This window comes from Platichthys flesus, chromosome 3 (assembly GCF_949316205.1).
Source record: "Platichthys flesus chromosome 3, fPlaFle2.1, whole genome shotgun sequence".
NCBI classification, from domain to species: domain Eukaryota; kingdom Metazoa; phylum Chordata; class Actinopteri; order Pleuronectiformes; family Pleuronectidae; genus Platichthys; species Platichthys flesus.
The window spans coordinates 24,697,594-24,717,311 of NC_084947.1; the positions used below are offsets into that span (position 1 = coordinate 24,697,594).

The 19,718-nt window shown below is 41.5% G+C and overlaps 2 protein-coding genes across 2 annotated transcripts in view; both read right to left on the reverse strand.

Moving 5' to 3' along the window:
• The window catches only part of LOC133934095 (tenascin-like), a gene marked incomplete in the record, with an annotated part of 5,777 nt that extends 5,354 nt beyond the window's left edge, over positions 1–423 (reverse strand). Inside the window, 1 exon segment of the mRNA XM_062381149.1 lies at positions 340–423. Coding sequence (XP_062237133.1) covers positions 340–423 — 84 coding nt within the window.
• Positions 424–1,257: 834 nt separating this feature from the next.
• The window catches only part of LOC133934111 (tenascin-like), a 36,299-nt gene continuing 17,838 nt past the window's right edge, over positions 1,258–19,718 (reverse strand). The window contains exons 7-11 of the mRNA XM_062381150.1: positions 16,002–16,271; positions 15,649–15,834; positions 12,388–12,477; positions 10,375–10,638; positions 1,258–1,415 (exon numbers count right to left, since the gene is read on the reverse strand). Coding sequence (XP_062237134.1) covers positions 1,258–1,415; positions 10,375–10,638; positions 12,388–12,477; positions 15,649–15,834; positions 16,002–16,271 — 968 coding nt within the window. The remainder of the gene's footprint in view (positions 1,416–10,374; positions 10,639–12,387; positions 12,478–15,648; positions 15,835–16,001; positions 16,272–19,718) is intronic.

Genomic DNA, 19,718 nt, shown 5'->3' on the forward strand with positions numbered 1-19,718 from the left:
TGTGTGTGTGTGTGTGTGTGTTCACTTGTACATATAGAAGTGAGGACATTTTGGAAAAGTGAGGACATTTGGGCTCCACCTCACTTTCTGACCCACTTTTAATGGGCATGGTTGTGGGTTGTTGTTGGGTTACGGTGTGGATCACGGTGAGGATTTAGTTTTCATGGTTAAGGTTAGGATGAGGGGCTAGGAAATCCATTATGCCAATAAGTGTCATCACTAAAATAGAAGTACAATAGATTTTGTGTGATTTATTGTGCAGGTTTTCCATGAGCGTTACTGTACCTGTGGTGACACTGTCTGACCAGGCTCACTCTCCCTCTGACCCTTGACAGCGACAGTGACCTCATAGGTGACCCCGGGTGTCAGGTTGGGAAGCACGGTGTGAGACTCGGAGTTATCCACTGTAAGCGTCTTAAGCATTACCTGGGAGTCAAAACAACACACACACCAAAGTGAATGTAGAGTGCAGGTTAAATTATTGTGTAAAGTAGGCATCTTCCTTTTTTTCCCTTGCAAGCCCATCACAATGGAAAAAAACAATATGAGACAATATCATGCACTTCGGTGTGAGTAGCCTCCTTTTTTAATCACATTATCCGTTGCTATGATGACTTCAGCGTATTCAAAGTGCTAAAAGAAGTGTCATCTGAATGGCTATAGATTCATATTTAAGTGTCAAACTATACTCGCAAATTAAAAAGGAAAACGATGGAGGAAGCTCTGCCCAGTAGTTAGTTACTGAGCTAAACTTAACATCTTGGAATGGACGCTGAGTTTGAAAGGATGAAATTACATTCCTTGGAGCTATCCATTAATGGCATCACATACTCAAAGAAACTTTGATTAAATTGGGAAAAGTTAATGATAGTAATGATGATGATTAATACTAGTAGTACTAACAATCATCGTCATCATAATCGTCAAATGATGTTTTGATGATTGTTCACTTATTCTCTGGACCTTTGTTCCTCATATTAGCCATATCCATAATGAGTCACTAGGGGGCAGAATCAGTCTGTCATTACAGAGAAGAGTTGCCCTACAGTGGACGATTAAATTGATGGAACAGCAATGATAGAGGGTTTACACTGTGAAATATGTATATAAGCAAAGATTCAGTTGAAGGTAAACCCTTTGGAGCTCTAGGTTTGAGCCCAATCTTATGTTGGTGATACTTTTATGTTTGACGTAGGTTTTATTTTAAAACTTTGCTGGATTTTTTTATTGGGTAACAAGGCAGATCTTCAATGTTAGTCAGTTGACTGTTGTCCACACATGAGAACACTGACCTCCATGAGCAGGCACATATGTGACCCTGTAGCTGTCCACCCGAGCTCTTGGAACTGCCCAGTGAACGGTGGCGGATGTGTCGGTGACATCAGAGAAGCGGATGCCCTTGGGTGAGCCCAAGTCTGGCACAAGCAAGACAGTCACAGCAGGTGGGGGCAAAAACAGACCGAAAACAGATGGTTTAGTCAATGTGTGTATAACCCTCTTAACATGGTGAGGAGAGGAAAATAGAACATACAGTATATGTGGCACTAATCTAAAGAATGCGCAGCATATATGTATATATTATAATATCATATCTGCATGGGAATTAAGCAGGAGACAAGAAAAGACATAGACACAGACACACAAAGATATTCTGTTTTTGTAGCCAGGGCAGGTCCAACACTGAAAGGCACTCGTTTTAGGACAGGGCAAAAAAGCAAGTGTGTAAACGAGAGTGAGATAGACAGACAAAGGGGGCCTGGGGAGGCCTGGTCTCATGGAGAAACCCTTTCCAGCTAACAGCAAACCACAGTATCTTGCGTGACAGACCTGAGGGGATTAACTTGCCCCCATTTCATCGAAACACAAAAGTGAAACATGCGCTGTGCTACCCAAGAGTAAAGCCTTACCCCCAGGGAGGACAGGGGACACAGCCAGCGACACCCGTCCTATGTGACATAGACAACTGCCCCCCCAACTCTTTCACAAAGGAGAGACACTGACACATGGGACCAAGCAGTCAATGACATCTGGGAGAACAACTGAACGAATACAACACAACCCAAGGAGCAGAGTAAAGAGTTGAGTAAATGTCATGAGTGGTGGTCGACCGCTACAAATTTTCTTTGGGCTTTTATTTTTGAAGCTGCTAATTTGTAAATTCAATTAAAAGATATTCATTACAGGGTCGATACTAGTTTGTTAGCACTATTTAGACCTCCCCTGGGGTAGTAGTAAGTAATAGGTTCCATCAAAAGCAGATAAAACTATAATAATTCAGATTTTTATCCAGCAGTAGTTTTGAGATCAGCAGTTCATAAACTGTCCTGTTGCTGAGGACCATTCAGGAGCACTGACAGACAGATTGAGACATGTAGCACAAGACACACAAACGTTTCCAGCTCTGATCGTCATCAAAAAGTCTGTGTAGAAATTGACAAAAACCTTTTCCCGTGAGCCTCACATTAAGACACCTCACATTAAGACACCAGGTTAGTAGACGCAGAGAAAACACTAGACAAATGTTGAAACACGATAACTTTTCATGCTGTTACCATAAAAGACACCACTGACACCACTGGTTATGCCGACAAGACCAGTCCAGATTTCAGATCCCAGCCCTGATTTCTCGGGTCCACTCTTTCACTGTATACCTGTTCTCACCCCCTCGAATACAGACTTGGAGCGTCTTCCCAGAACAAGGCCAAAGATTTCAATTTTGTACTTTGTGTCCTCAGTGAGCTCAGTCATTGCAGCGCTTCGCTCTTCACCGCCCAACACCAGTTCTCTCGGTTGGTCTGAACCCTCAGCCTGGCTGACCATTATGACAAAGGTGTCGAAGGCATCCTCTTCAGCCATCCAGGCAAGTTTAAAGCTGTCGAGGGCGACGTCGGACACTAGGAGAGCCTGCACCTCCGGCTCGTCCTCTGAGTGACAGGGGAAAGTCAGTTTTCCTCCTCTGTGGAACTTAAGAATGCTTTGACATTTGAGGAACATGGCAGTCAAAGAGAGAGTAGCAGTCTATGTGCAAATACCAGCATTGATTATGTGGTTCAGCATCAGTCAACAAATAAACAGCCTGACTTTGTGGAAAACACAGAATGAAGAAATGAACTTGAGGCAACAGAGGGTAAGTTGTGAGCCAAACAAGAGTCTCCAACTGCTCCTATTTTACACCTAGTGAAATGGACTATAAAGCCACCATGGTTAGTAACGTTTATAAAGGATTAAATAGATGGACAACTGATTTAATCAAGATCATGAATGTGATCGAAAAATGTTTTCAGGAAATTTAATGAAAAAAACTATACTAATGAGAGCTGCCACGTTTTCTTTTAATGTTTGGGATTTTGGAACACCGGAGAGCTCAGAGTTAAGGTTGCGTCCAAACATAGATATTTTCATTTTTAGACTGAAAACCATTATCACATGCTGGTGTAAACAGGAATAAGTTTGACTTCGATATGCTGGTCTATCATTTTTTTTCTGGCAGGATTGATAAAATTATTATTGACGTCATTTTAGTCAGGAAGCAAGCTGTCTAAACTGGTTAATGTAGTGAGCGCAGAGCTATCAGGACAGTTTAGAAACAGATGGTAGCTTCAGTACCTACTGCAAAATATTTGAGGGGACAGCTTGAAATTCTTAGACAACAGCCCTGGTCTGATCACATTCTTGAGCAATGTTGTGCAGATCTTTTGTCAAACAACACCTACTCCCGAGTACTAGTTAACATCATTTCAGTACAGACAGCTATGTGCGTACGGATTGCAATGTGTGAATGTGGTGCTGTAAAAGATAGTATTAAGCAGTCATTAGACACAGCTAATAATGGCAGTGATAGGAAGAGAGGCTAAGAGACAGCAGGAGCCTACAGCCACTGCAGAAAAAGCTCTGTTTCTCCAGAGGATGAGTCTGTTGCTGCTAATTACTTGGAGAAACTTCCGGTAGCAGCACAGATGGATGCATCGGACAGAGCCTTTATAGCAGCCTCGATAGAAGTAGATATAAGGGGGCTCAGGAAAGCCTCAATAAAGCCCGGCGTCACTGCTCATTAAAACGCTACACCAAATGTGAGGGTCTCAGGGGTCCTTGAACTAGCCTGAAAACCCCTTTTTTCATTGTGAGGGGAAATGCATGAGGCATTTGATGTGAGAAGAAGCAGTGGAAATGAGAAGCAGGACAGACAAATCCCAGGGAGCTGTCACTCTTCATTAGCCGCCGGGCAGCTTTAGCTGGTCAGTGGAAGAGAGGGAGGGCCACATCCATCAGCTAACATGTGCTCATTTGCTTCTGATTTCACCCTCCGACCACCACCACTTATTCCCTTCTTCCTCATATCCCTCCACTCTCAAATGAACCTGTTTTTACCCGAGAACTTTATTTTCCCTGCAACGTCTTCCTCAAGCAGAACGGGGATGACTACCATGCATAACATAATCAAATTAGTCAACACTTGTATTCACAAGTTGGAATGTTTATGGATTAAGTGATGCTAATGAAAATTGTTAAGCTGCGTCATATCCATTAGCATGCAGACAATGGGCCATGTTGAGTGCATGCCATATTCTGCGTGGCCCCAGAAGCCCCTGGCACCCCAGCTCCAGAGCCCAGGGGCAATGGCAGCATGAGAATGAAGAGCGGTCCAGGCTTGGGGGAACTGGGCATGCATACAGAAGAGAGCCCTCACACAAAGCGACAAAAGCGCCTAAGGGTTTTTTCTCTCTTCTGTCAGTCCTCCCATCTTGCTTCCACTTGACTGAACCTCATCAATGAAATGCTGAATGATAATGTCTGCATAGATGCTGACATAAAAAATATTGTCAGCCACCATGAAACTGGATATTTTTGACCTTTTAGTTTGGGTAAAAAGGTTTTATAAGGGACCTCAGAAGGTATTTTGTTGTGGTCATGTTTGTGAAGGTGCTTAGAGGCCAGAACAAGGAATCGTTATCAGATTTCGGTTTTGCTGCACACAGCCCTGTTATTAGGCACATTGTAATTCACAGCATGTTAATCACTGATAATGACTATGATTTGTGTAGTACCTAGGTAAACAAGAGCACCTGTTGTGCCCCAGTTAAACAGCACACTGACCTTTTTTATGTCTTTTTGCCTCCTCCCATAACAGACCAGGTGCTGCTGGTGTCAGACCGGACTGAAGAGGCAGACTGACAGCTTAAAGGTGGATCAGACTCAGATTTATGGCAGGGCTCACATAGACTGCGTTTTGTGTGCGTGCTGCTTCGGAGAATTAGCCTATTTCCCAAAGGGATACATGCATGACGGATGGCTGATGAGGGGGTTTTGTTTGGGGATTTGGATTTTGCACACTGTCTGAATGGCAAGGATATTTTGTTTACTCTGTGAAGATTAACTTTGACTGTAGTGGCAACGCTTATATAGACCATTTTGAAAGGTGTTCCCAAAACAGTTTGTGCTGGGAGAATGGGAGCAGCTTTAAAACATGCTGTTTTAAATATATATACACAGTATCTTCAATGCATCAGTGGTGTGATTTAAATCTTATTTTATAGTTTGAATCATTTACCATGGCTTTGTCTAAGACAAAAATACAATTAAACCAGTTACTGGTTTAATGTTGTGGTTAATCAGTGTATGTCCACACACAGGCACACACAAAATCAAGCCTCCATCCCCACAGTACTTCACCTGCAGTTGTTTCACTTTCGCTTCAACAATATTCTTGAAATACAATGTATTTTCAAAACAACTCCTTAACAATGTTATTCTTTTAAGCTGCAAGGGGAAGTCAACAGTGCTAATTAGCATCTGATGGTGTGAAACCAAATGAACCACTGACGCTATAAAAACCAATTAGTAACGAACTGCCACACCAGGGCTCTATGAGAAGACCAACACCATTTTGCAACTGCAAGTAGCAAGAGAATAAAGTCCACATGGAAAAAAGAACACTGGTTATGTCATTGCCTGAGCAGAAGAAGAAGGAAGTAAAGGAAAGAGGGAGGCCCAAGCGAAGACGGCGTTGATACCTGTGATGGTGTCTGCAAAAACAGGATCTAAGAGGGTCCCCCTGTACACCCCGTACAGATTGGCCCTGTACCAGGTTGCAGGGGAGAGGCCAGAGATGGCGAGGCTGCGAGCATCAGCAGGCACCGTGTGGTTTTTCCACTCAGCACCTGTTTCTGCATCAGTAACCTCGATCAGAAAGGCCTCAAACTTCCCATCCTCAGCAGACCAGGACAGGAGGAAGCTTTCCCATGACACATCGCTGACAGTAACATTGGTCACCACAGGCTTCTCCTCCTCTGGGTGGTGACAAACACATCAACATGAAGTTACAGGACTGGGACAGGACACACAGACAGAATGGACAAAAAAAGGTAAGACCAATACAGAGATGATAGTGGACGTTTTGGACAGGAACTGGACCGAAGACTGTAGATTTCAATTTTGAAAATAAAAATCCAGATTTGGTTTTGGATATTGGTCTTACCTTACAACACACAAACATACACAGATTGATGGAATTCCTCTGGTGTATTGGACCATTTCTTGTTGATAGCAATTGTGAAACATATAAAACAATAGAGACATGAGCTTCTGCTCAACAGTGGATGAATCTTTTGTGAAAATATCAACAGCAAAACAAATTATCTATTATCTGTATTTCAATCATTAAAGGTTGCTGTCCAGAGGTAAAAAAGAAAAAAGACCTTTACTTTGTCTGAGTGGAAATATTGCTTTATTTACACTGCAAAAGGTCAGCAGGAACAATCTCCATTTGCAGTGCCTGCCTATGGCCATCTCCTCTAAATTACCATTTGAGTGGAAAGACTTAAAGATAGAGAGCGGCAGGCAGACATGCTGATGCAGTTCGTGCGCATTAATGGCAGTGTATTAGCCATTAATGGTTGAAGGTGCAGCGTAGCCCGGCCAGTATGGCAGAAGTACGCCGTCTACTTCAAACCCATGGGAAGGCCATGCAGGGCCACGTGCAGCTGCCTATAATTGGAGTCCATTGTGTGTGCGAGCATTGACAGAGTAGATTAGAAAGAGACAGAGATATATGGCCCAGGTAAACATCAAGGCTCCCATTATCCTCTTTTCGCGGTGTGGAAGAGTGGAGAGCAAATGGATGTAGACAATAGGAATGTGATGGGTTGGGGTGCGGGTGTGTCGGAGGGCCGGGGGTGGGTTTGCTAGAATCAGTTGATCATTGAGCACTCACATGGACAAGGACGATGGATTTACTGCAGCAAGTGTCTGATGAGTTTCTAGAACCTTAAGTTTGGGCAGCATTTGAGTCAGCTCTTTGATTATAGCTGCAAACTTCTCCACTGAAGTTGCAATAAAGTCTGACCTTTTTTAAATGTATATATATATATATATATATATATATAAACTGGTCAATACCTTCGAATGAGCATTTTCAAGACATTTTTAGAGATTTAATTATTATTTATTAAGTATTCATAAATACTCTACATTAATAAACATAAGCTGTGTGCTTCTATACTACTGTATAGTGCAAATGTTTCTACACTGCTTATAAATGCTACATAATTGGATTTTAAGCCGGAAAAAACTTGAGATGAAAATGTTATTTGGAATAAGAACATTTTTATGAAGACTTGTTCCAAGCTATAGGAAATTGAGGGAAAGGATAGCTATTCTTGTTAAGATATCTTTATTAAACATGGCTAAAAAAGAGATTAATGTTAGCTCAAGTGAGAAAATACTCACTTTTAAACAGGTGCTTTTAACTCCCATTTCACAACTTTTAAGAGTCAATCATAGGGCCAGTGTGAAGGATAAGGCAGAAATTAAATATAATATTCATGGTGCATAATCACCTGAAACTGAGAATAATGTGTCTTGGTTAGAATAAGCCCTTTTTAACTACAATGTGAGTGGCTGCGCTGCCTCTTGGAGTCTGCCATGCTGCAGAGCCATGTTTCTACAGTAGCTCAAAACGGACAAACCACATAATGCTTCTAGAAAGGGCTTATTTTGATATCACTCAAACGAAGATATAGGTTCTGCTACATGGTTGGAAGGAGAGGGGGATTCCGTTGGTTGCAATCCTCATCATCATCGCTGGATGTTGCTAAATTCTACCTATTGATTCTGTCAATTGAAAAATGACCCCGAAAACGTATCTTTGTCCCTTACCCAGTGGTATTTAGTCATGTTATTTTGGTTTTAGTGGACGAGCTTTAAAGATCTTCACCTTTTAATGGATGTTATGATATTTCATGTGTTGGTTCTTACAACAAAGAGTAATTTTTCCTGGAAAGATATTCTGCATTTCACTTTTCTAAGTTTCTTTTTTCAACATTGTGAGCACCTCAACACAAACAGGATGCATTCGCATTGCATCGATGCAAACACAGAGATCTCAGACGCAGAGCTCTCTAAACCTGTCCACATGGCGAGATACCATTCAATGAAACCATCTCTTTAAGCTTGTCACATGCAGCTGAAGATGTGTGTTCATGACTCAATCAGATGATCTCATATCACTTTGTCATGGTGATATCTGCCATTTGATAGACACATGTGCAGCACAGATCACGTCAGTGCATGCAGGACAGTGATCTTACTTCATCATGCTTTCTTTCTGTTCATTGTTTTTCTATGCACATGCACTCTCATCATATGTCGTGAGATGATCTTTGTGTCTCCTGTGATAGTCACATTTTAAGACCTCAGGGGTGTTTTGTGCAGGCCACATTTGAGCTCAATTCTCATAATCGTTTCAACGATTTTCAGGCACAAGAAGAGCCCCCAGCCTCCGCTCCAAACCTCACCTCGTCCGCCCCTCCTCTTTCCTTCAATCCCTCCTGTAAAAATGAGTGTGAGCTGTGTTTGCGCTTCATGTCTGGAGATGATAACGGCTGCAGATCGGGCAGGCTGTGGATTAGAGGGCTGCTGATTTTCTGAGACAATGTTTTAACAGGAGTCCCAGCATGTGGCCTTTTATCTGACTCACCCACAGTTCATCGTGGTCAAATCGCACAAAACCAGAGGGGAGCAGGGCTTACGCCAATAATTATCACATGAATGAACATTTTGGAGGGCGCACACATGTCCATACAAACCCCCAGCCTCCAACTGCACCACCCCCTACACACACACACACAGACACACACACACACTCACACACACCCAAAGTTTCACTCAATATCTATCAGTCTCTCAATCATAGGTGCCACACATGAGTGCACCGACAAGTGGACATAAAGAATAGGCACGTGCAGACACGCACTCACCCACCAACCCACACACACACACACACACACACACACACACACACACACACACACACACACACACACACACACACACACACACACACACACACACACACACACACAAACACAAACACAAACACACACACACACACACACACACACACACTCATACATGGAATAAGTCTGTATTCTTCTTGGCAGATCAACAAAAATGCAACAAAAGACAGTTATTCCCAAGCTCACCAACTTTTTCCTCGCGCCGTATCGATTCTTGTCTGGAGCTGTGCGTTTAATGGTCACTCGTTACATAACCGAAAGATTTACTCGTGAAATGTTTGGCTTGGAGGCTCTCCTACCGCAGCAAAGAAAATATGCCACAATCACCTCATTTGTCTCTTCTTGTTTTAGGTTTTAGAAAAAAATAAATCCCACAGGGTACAAATGAGCCTTGAAGAGTGGTGAGGTGGGGAGGGGGTGTTAGGTAGAGACAGAGTCACCAAAATTCAACAGCTAACAATGACTCCAATTCATTGCTTTCGTTTGGCTGCGGCACTGAAGGATAAAAAAAACCCAACCTGTGGTTATTGAGGACTTCTCTTATTCTCATAGCTCATGGAAACAGTGAGCTGCATTCAAGGAGCCTCCACTTCTGACACATTTCACATATACTGAATATCCCACATGCCAACTCTCAGCTTAGCTCCTAATACAGTCAAAGGCAAAGTTTCACCAGCTCTCTGGTTTTGTGTAGTAATCTGACTCATGTAAAGATATTGGTGCAGCTTAAAATATATAAACTGCAGTCTCTCTTTTTACAAAGCGCTCTGGATAAATATACGTTCATGGCTTTGAATTAAAGTAACCAGGACAGTGTTTAAACTATCGCCATGGCTACCACTTCAGGTAAGATTTGTAGTTTAGATGACTCAATCCCCTAAAATGAGGGAGCTGTTACGATTCTGCAAAAATAGCTACTAATAGAAATCTTATCTGGGTAATAAAGAGCAAGATATTTGAAATGTCAGTTTTACTGTATATGTATGTTTTCTCACTCTATAAATGTCAAGCAAGGCAATAGCGCTAAATCAGTAAAATTGCTATTAACAATGTGAGGTGTGTGGGTGTTTTCAGTGCTGACCTGTGGGCGCAGAGATGGTTGCCGGAGCACTGGTCCTGCGGCCGCGCTCAGCAATGATACTGATGGTGTAGAGCATGCCAGGTGTCAGGCCCCTCAGGGTGTGAGACTCAGAGCTGCCTGGGAGCACCTCCTCAGCCCTGTGGCCGTCAGCGGAGACATGGACCAGTCTGTAGGAGTCGAGTTTGGCCAGCGGGAGCTTCCACTCCAGCATTATAGTGGTCTCTGTCACCTCCGTCACAGTCAGGTCCTTGGGAGCATCCAGGGCTGAGGAGAGGGGGAGAAGAGAGTTTGTTTACGAAACAGCAACTTCTCCAAGACGAACCTTCTCAAAGCCACTGGACAATTGTACATGAATTCCTCTTTCATCATCGTTTGAATAGAACAATATCATCCAACCAATAGTCATAGTTATTAAGCTGTTTTCTTCTCCTGCAACTATTTGCATAATGTTCACCTTTATTTTAAAAAAGATGAACCATCTTTGGTCAGGGCAGCAGTAGACAGAGGCTGCACGTTCATGGAAAGCAAGTAAATATGTTTCATACTAATTGCTAAACATAAAGTAACTGTAAAAGGACTTTGATTCAAAGAATATACAAAACTCCATGTTTCATTAATGGAAATATGGAGACAGACATAAAAGGCTGTGTGCTGAAGAATTTTACATTTACTCCAGACTAGAATAGAGTGAAGAAGGCAAGAGGACTCTACAGCCAGCTTTCCATTAATAGATCATTCATTTCGACACAGCTGCTGCTTTTGAAAACTCTCACTCCGAATGATGAGCTCCGCTGGGAGGTCATGCATCAAAGCACAATGTTAAAGACATGCACATGGGTACAGGTCACTTTACGTTTCTGTAAAGACACTTGCAAAAGGATGTGAAATCACTTTCTGATGTGAGTTATAAACACATATGTAGTAGTGATGTTACTGTTTGTAGCCTGATGTGTGATAATTGAATAGAAACCATGTAAAAACATCCTAGAACGTCTCCGTATCTAAACACTGTGCATCAATGTTTTTGAACTTTCACATCTGCTCGGTCAAAGTTGAACATTCTTTCTGCACCAAGTACAAGCTAGCTGTCTCTGAGTCTAGACTTCAAGCATTTAACAGCATGGTTGCTTGGACCAGATGTGTAAGGAGTTATCGCCCAATGGAACATATTAGTTTGACACATCATTATGAAATATGGAAAATAGACTGCATTTATATAAGGTTTGTGTGGTGTTAACGACCTCAGGGTGCCTTATAGTCCCAGTCACATTTACCCATTCATACACACATTCATAAAACATGCTGTAATTTTGATTTCTGACTGAACAGCTGGCCGAATCAAAAAAGTATTCAGTGTCTTGCCCAAGGGCACACTGGCATGTAGACTGAAGGGACCAGGGATCAAACCATCGACCTTCTGGTACGTGGAGGACCTGTTCTACCTCCTGAGCCTCCATCACTAATGATGTCCTGCTTAAAATGTTTCGGCATCAACACCTAATATGTCAAAGTGTGTCTACCTGAAAAATTCCAGCGAGCTCCATACAAACTATTTTATTTCAAATGTGTGGCTGCCTTTCTGAACATTCAAATACAAATCCACCTCCACCACTGTCAATCTCCATTTTCATTTAACTATGACTAAACAATAAGCATTTCCCGGACAAGTTTGCAGTGGATGCCAGAGCAGTTCTGCAATAAAACCTGAAGCCTTTTCTCTGCACTTTTTGATATAATAAAAGAAAGTCTAAAATTGTGAAAATAAATTCGGGCTCAGTTGACTGTAGCTGTCAATGCTGGCAGGATAATACACTCACTGACATGCTGAGTTGAACAGTTTGGATGCAGCTTGTTAAATGCGAGGAAAACTATCCTACAATTGTGCAACAGAATGCGATATTATCAGTCTAAATACTCATTAGACAGGTATTTACGTGCATGTATGCATGTATCTAGAGTGTATATATACATGCACATACACATAGGAGTACTGAGTATGTGAAAGCATCTCACCAGTCACTGCGTTGGTGGTCGTGGGCAGACTCTCCCGCTCATCCTTCACCGCAGTGACACCCATCCCGTACTCCGTGCCAGGTCTCAGGCCTGAATAATGGGACAAAATAAAAACACTGTGACACAGAAATAAAAAGCAGCGTCATGTTTGGTTTGTTCAAGTCCACTGAGGTGTCACTAAATGAACGATGGGGAGGCTCTGTAGTCAAGTGGCCAGCTGTTTCATCTAATGGCTCTGGTGCCTGTGGCAAATCACAAAAAGACTCTCATGCGGCTTGATTGTATAATGGATTGCAGCCTAATTACATTTCATGGTGAGCCTGTGCTCGCCGGGGAACATCAGCGCTGTATTTGCATTGATGGGTCTATAGGGCCCTTGTCGCAGAGCAGAAACACCACTTGCTATGATACACCAGACTTTGGTGGCCCTTTGGTCTCCACAATTAAGCCCCTCTATCGGCCTGATCGCCTTTAATTCCTTTATTAACTCCCACAGAGGTCATCACACACAGAGCCTTACAGCATGAAATTACGCCTAATGCCGAGGAAACTCATTATCAATAAAATCATGAGCGTGAAGGCAATTACAGATAATAACTGCATGAAAGAAGTGCTGAGGTTTGAGAGTGATTGGAGGGGGACATCGGCTGAATGGACACAGTGCTTTATTTCCATGAGACGGGCCTCCCAAGGACAAAGAATTGGGCAGAACAAAGACACTGTTAGCCTGTTTTTGGAAGCGTTTTTTGTTGTTTCTCATGGCGTCTAATCCTGCCATGCCGCAGCGCACGGTGCAGAAACAAACACATCCGCCTCACAGCATTGGTTCATAATGTCTGGGGTGCAGACAGATGAAAAGGCGTCCACTTGTTCTGGTTGAGCTGGATCTCTCAGTGAAACAATCCACAGTGTTATTCCATTGGTAACCTGAATGCCACCACTCCCCCAACCCCCTTGGTAGTTTTTGAATAAATTGGCAGCTTTGTAGACGGCCAAACATTTCACAACACCATACAAAGACGAGCCAATCTGGAGATGAGCAGGCTGAATAAAACAGTGACCCTTTAACACGGAGCAACTCAAACACAAGCTCAAAGCATTAGATGAATAAACACCTCGCACTGTTTCTTTTTTTATTTCCTGTGGAGCTTTTTCAGGCGTGTCATTTGGACACAAAGTGGTAAGGAGCTAATTGTAGACTCAGAGCAGACAAAAGGAATAAAATCACTGAGTTTGTACAGTACATGGTCAAACAGTCCATTGGTTTTGCTGTGTAGGACACATTTGTTTTGTACTAAAGCAGCGATCAATACCGGCCATGGCCTAATTGCATGGTCACATGGAGAGTAAGTAAGTGAGTGAGTGAGCGCAGGGCCATAAATTAATTAAGCCCCTTGTTAACTGGAAAGTCCTTGATTCTTTGAAATTGGAAAAACACCAGAATAATGTTCATAATAATCAGATCACCTCACCTCTTTAATCTCATTATATTACGATTTTCTTCTCAATATGCAATATTAGTATTATAACTTTACTTATTTATCCTTAGAACTTTTTTCTTCAATATGGCTATAACATGCCATGACAAAAAAGATTATTATTTGGCAGGAAACTATTATTTTTGTCATGTAAACATCAGCTGTGATTGACCTAAGTGAATACTTACTATATTTGTTTGAATGGGTGAACGTGAATGCAGGACACAGTTACAGGTGATAAAGGTACGATTTTTTGGGGGAGATGATGATGGTTCAGGCAGGCGAAGGCTGAGAGGGAAGAGGGAATGGTGGATCGTAGGTCTGCGCCAAACAAGGCTGAGCTGTGCACCGAGCTGGAGGACGGGTCAATCGAAAAAAAAGAGCTGCCAAACTGACGAGGCAGGAGGCTGAGTGAAGCTGGTTATGGAGAGGTGTGATGTGTGGTTGACAAGAGAGTCAAGCAGACCAACAGGCAAACATAAAGGGATTCTGAAATTAGAGGTTACTAAGAGAAAACTATAAATCCAATTTGAATTGTCTGTATATGTTTCCAGTGATACCCTTGAATCTGTCAGTACGTTGTACTTCCCGATGCACAAAGTTGTAAATCTCAGACTTTAATCTCAGAGAATTTGAGGTTAGGAGGTTTTGTTTTCATAAATTTATGACTATGTCTTTTACTCTGAACATTACCTCTCCTTCACCGGCTACGTAGTCCTTTTATTTTTAACCTACAGTGGCTCTAATACGCAGTCATAAATGCCTTTATTAATGGTCGTTGGAGGAACTTTAAACCCTGGAATGTTCTCTAACCCTAACCCTAATCCTAACCCTTGACTTTGCTGTCATCTTCTTCCTATAACTACATCAGTCTCAGAGACACAGACATCCAAGTGCTCGTAAAAATAAATATCATACTTTGATGAATGCAACAGACCAGGGCTCAAGTTGTCCATGTTAACATCTCACTGTTAATGACTTCTGTGAAAATGTGGCATCACAAAGAAGGATATTCTGGGTGAGGGAACCTTAAGGAAAGTTTGCCCGATTATTTTTCCTAATGGGAGAGGAGGTGTTCTTTTATTTATGCCACAGTTATGAGCCGGTGAATCACAGTAAAGGGATTATTGGGATAAAGACACGATGCAAATCTTTCAACTGACAGGGTAAGCAGCAGATGAGGTACAAATGGGCCACTTTACTTAATAGAGTATTTTGTAGCATATATCTATGTAAAGGTGGAGCCATAATTAATTAGAGGAAATACAGAAACTGTTAGAAGTAATTTTTCAGTAAGTGGTGATATGCTGTGACTTGCTGGTATCAGTGGGATTCCAGAGTAATTTAAACATTATTCCTCTTGCATGGTTTAAGTCTTCTAATGGTCTAATTGTCGTCACACTTCAGTGTTTCTTCTGGATTCCCAGCTTGTCAAAAATCACCACTTCTAATTAGCATCCTTGATTTAAGTTTTGTAGTTTATTAACACTTACTAAATCATTTATAATAATTGCAGATGTTGTTATGCAAGATAGTAACAATTCCATATTTTTGGCGGTCAGTTTGTGAGAACTTCCTTTGGCTGCTGTTTACACATATCCAGGATGACTTCCAGAAAACTGACTTTAAGACCATGGACTTTTTGGAAGAACATCTGGACTGAAATCCACTCATCAACATCTGGATAGATTGGTGGGTCACATACGAGACAGTGAGAATCTGCCTAAAGAGATGATCATAACCACCTGCCACCAGTGTTGTGCGTGTGTTTGTGTATCACTACCTGTGATCTTGGCCTGGGTGGTTTCTTTGGGTCCTGGAGGAAAGAGCATCTCTCCGTGATCGCCTCCAGACAGAGGTCCGTACTTGATGCGATAGTTCTCCACCTGAGCTTGACTGTTCTTCCACTCAAGGGTAATACTTTGGTCTGTCAGCTCCACCATCTGCAGGTCTCTGGGGGCGTCCAGGTCTACACACAAAAATGGACTTTAATTGTATTTTTCATCTAGGTCTAAACCCTAAGTACTTCCTTTTAGAAGCCAAGATTTACAGTTGGGTGAGATATCAAAGCTTTGAAGACATCATCATCCGTTAATCTTCTTTCTTGAAAACAAAGCAAACACATCGTATTCTTACCTGTGAGGAAAGTTTCATAAACAGGAATACTGGTCCTTTCGCCCATCCGAGCTGTCAGAGACACCTCGTACTGGGTGTCGGGGATGAGGCCACCCAGGTGGTACTGTGTGTCAGTGGAGGTCAGCTCTACTATGCTGCGGTCAGCAGGGTTAGAACTAGGCCCGTAGGAGATGCTGATGCCATCAACATGGGCTACAGGCTGGAACCAGGTCACCAGCGCTGTGGTCTCTGTCACATCACGTACGTCCACCTGACTAGGGGCATCAATCCCTAAAAGGTAAAAACTTACAGTCAATTTAAAGCCCTTCTAATTGCGTATAGGTTTCTTCAAATATATTCTCATTTGGTAGCCTGTGTGTTAGTCTTTGAAGTGGACCAACTCTTAAAGAAGATTCATATATTTGCAGAACTCAGTGAAAAACCTAATGATTTATTAAACAATCCCAAATTATATGTCCTGAATATGTCACAGTTCTTACAGTCATGACTCTTGTCCAGGAAAAAGTGTTAAAATTTTGAAAATTAGAAAGATTCCCAAAAGTTTAATCGTGAAAAGATGACCCTCTTTTCACGATGAAACCTTTCTGTACATCTTTTGAAATAAAATTCAGATCAAAATTGTTTTCTTTCTTTCTTGTCCAGGCAGAAAATATTTATCTGTGAACGCAATTCCTAATTTTGATTTGATTTGTTTTTGATCATGGTGTGAAAATGAAAGCTGATTAGATTTGTCAGAAACAAACTTTGTCTCAGTTGGTATTTTTAGGTTTTTGTTCACTTATCTGGTCTTCCTTCGTTCTACTAATTGATGGAAAACAATTCTGATCATATTTCATGAAGGTGGGACAGACAGGTGGAAGGAGTATGGGAGGTTTGTATGGTAAAATGAGGCAAACACCAGTGTGTTATATGGATGGGTGAATGTAACCATTTCAATAATGCAGGTACTAAAAGATGTGACAGGGCTTTTACATTTATGAGGTTATTCAAACCATTTATAGATCAAATCCCTGTGCCCATGAAGGGCGTCTTTTCATTGGTGCTGAAATTGATTTGTCACACACAAGCAACTTGAGGAAAGTCAAGCCTCTGTGCAGGGCTGATAAAATGAGGACTCTATGTTTAAGCTTAACGCAGATTTGTCTTCGGAGGAGATGTCACAATACCATTCTCCTGGGAGGCCGGTGGCCCTCATGAGCCCCACTGCTTGACTGGTGCCTCCCACACATTGTGGGTTGGGCTGGAAGGGGGAGGAGTGAGGGGGAGCGGAGCGGAGGGACCCGCTTCACACAATTAGCCCCTCAGCATGCAAATCCCACAGTACACGCCGCAGGCTGGTGTAATGGGGGACAATAAGAGAGTAACAGAGCTCTCTGAACCTTATAACCCACCTGACACGTGCACGTACATATTCATATGTATGAGTGAATACATGCGCTTATTGCAGGGCCAAACAAACATTCATCCTGTTTGGCACTTCTTGTCTAACAAGTACATAAGAAAATGGTTTCCTATAAGAAAAACCTTGTTCATTCTGTATAGTGAGAGTCAAATACAAAGAACAGTCAATACCTAATATTGTAGGATGCATACTTTATTCTTACTGAATAATTAAAGAGTAAAACATGAAGAACAGCAACACACTAAATAACAGCCCACATACGTTATTCATATTGTGTAATGTTGCAGTTTCCCTCATACACAAATATTTTGTATGTGTCTGAGCCGATACAATACACACATGTAGTGTGTATTGCCATATCCTAAAGTCAAGGAATGTGTTCATGTGTAGGGGAGCTCGGGTACACTGAAGAAAACAAACGTGCCTCTCTCAAGTGCACTAATTATTTAAATTATTATAATGACATTATTAAAAATAAGGTAAGACTGTAATGTGTCTTTCCTGGTACTCTTTAAATGTTTTATCTTCAAAGGGCAACAGTGTAATTATTATCCAGAATGTTCTTGAGCCACTATTGCTACTCAACTGCTAACCATTAGTGCCCAATTATATTATAATCATTACTCATTGAACATCATTTCCTTGATCCTCCACATACTTTTGCATTTCATGCATGTACAGTGATTGTATTATCTCATTATCTTGTAGAAGTGTAGGGTGTTTGACTTCATCCAGGATTAAAAGCAAACTTTTTTTGCATTGCATTGCAGTAATCTAACCTCAGTACCTCAACAGAAGTGATCACACCCTTTGACTTCAATGAAAGGCCAACAGCATTAACAAGGCTATAAAATAACATGTGAAAGTCACAGCTTCCTCAGTTATGACCTGTGAGGAGCTGCCTGTGAGGAGCTGCCTGAACAAGTAAGAAAATAGGCTTTGAGACTATATAAAGATGGGAGAGGGCACAGGAGCATAAGGAGGCTGCTGAACACAAACTAAAACACATTGCCATCACTGGCATCCCTGGTTAAGAAGTGCCACACTGTAACTAAGACCTTAAAAAATGATACCACAAACAAATAAGTATTCAGACCCTCTTAAAAAAAAAAAAGAAAAGCCTTTGACTTGGTGAAATGTGACAAAACTAGTGTTTCACTACAAAAAAATGTATATAAAGTGAAGAGGGCACTGACTTTTGATGTAATTGGTTCTTAGACAGGGGCCATTCAGTGCAGGGTTGCTAAGTATTTCTGTTTATTGAATTAATTGACCAAATTCTTTGACTTTTTGTGATAAGAAATATAATAGTATCCAAGGGATGGGATATGGTATTACTAAACATGGGAAGCAACTAAATCAGTACTCAAATTAGGTGTGTTTTAAGTTTTTTTTTATTATCTATGATTTACCATAAAAAATTCTAAAATCCAATGAATATGGTGATCTAACGTTAATGTTAACGTTTATGTTTCAATATAAATTTTTACTAGTTATTCTCTGACTGGATTTTGATCAAATGAGAGTTTTAACTTCTCATAGCAGCTATCTAATGCAATGGCAAGGAATCTTCAAAAATACATTTAAATGTACTTTTCTTACAGAAAACTCATTATCTACATTATTTAACCAATATAAGGGGTAACATACAATATTTAAAATGTATGGGCCATTTTCCTTAGAATGCTTAACAGTAAGTGCTACTCATAAGAGTAAGATTCAGCTACCCCACATTATAACTACAGAACATACATTAAATGTGGTCCTAAACTCCCGAAGTCACAAAGGAAAAGGAAAATAACACCACCGTAATGTGTCCAACACTTAGTTATGAGTTTATAAGAAAAATGGTGATATGACATGCCTCTCGTGCTATTTCCACACATCCCTCTGTTTATTCTGGCACAGTGCAGACCATTCTCATACTATAAATAAGCAAAGAAGTGGCCTGACCCACTGCTGGAAAGACCTGCCATTTATTAAATGTAGTGTTGAATATATGGTGAACATAGCTGCGCTTGTTGGACGTGCTTTGTGGAAACAGAGTCCCAGGGGTAACAGCCAGCACAGTTAGAGTAAAGGTTTAAGTTTCAGCAAGCCACAGAGCCCTTTTAAAGAATATACACATTTAACAGCTTCGGCAGAGCTGTGCTCTAACCCCCCCCCCCCCCCCCCCCCCAGTCAAGAGACAGAAGAATTGCTTGGCGGTTGGCAGGTAAAGTCACAAACTCAACCCCATTTTCACTTTCATATTGAATCCAAGCCCCAAGTTTCTCGGACTGTTACAATCCATTGGGCTTTATAGCCTGATAGAG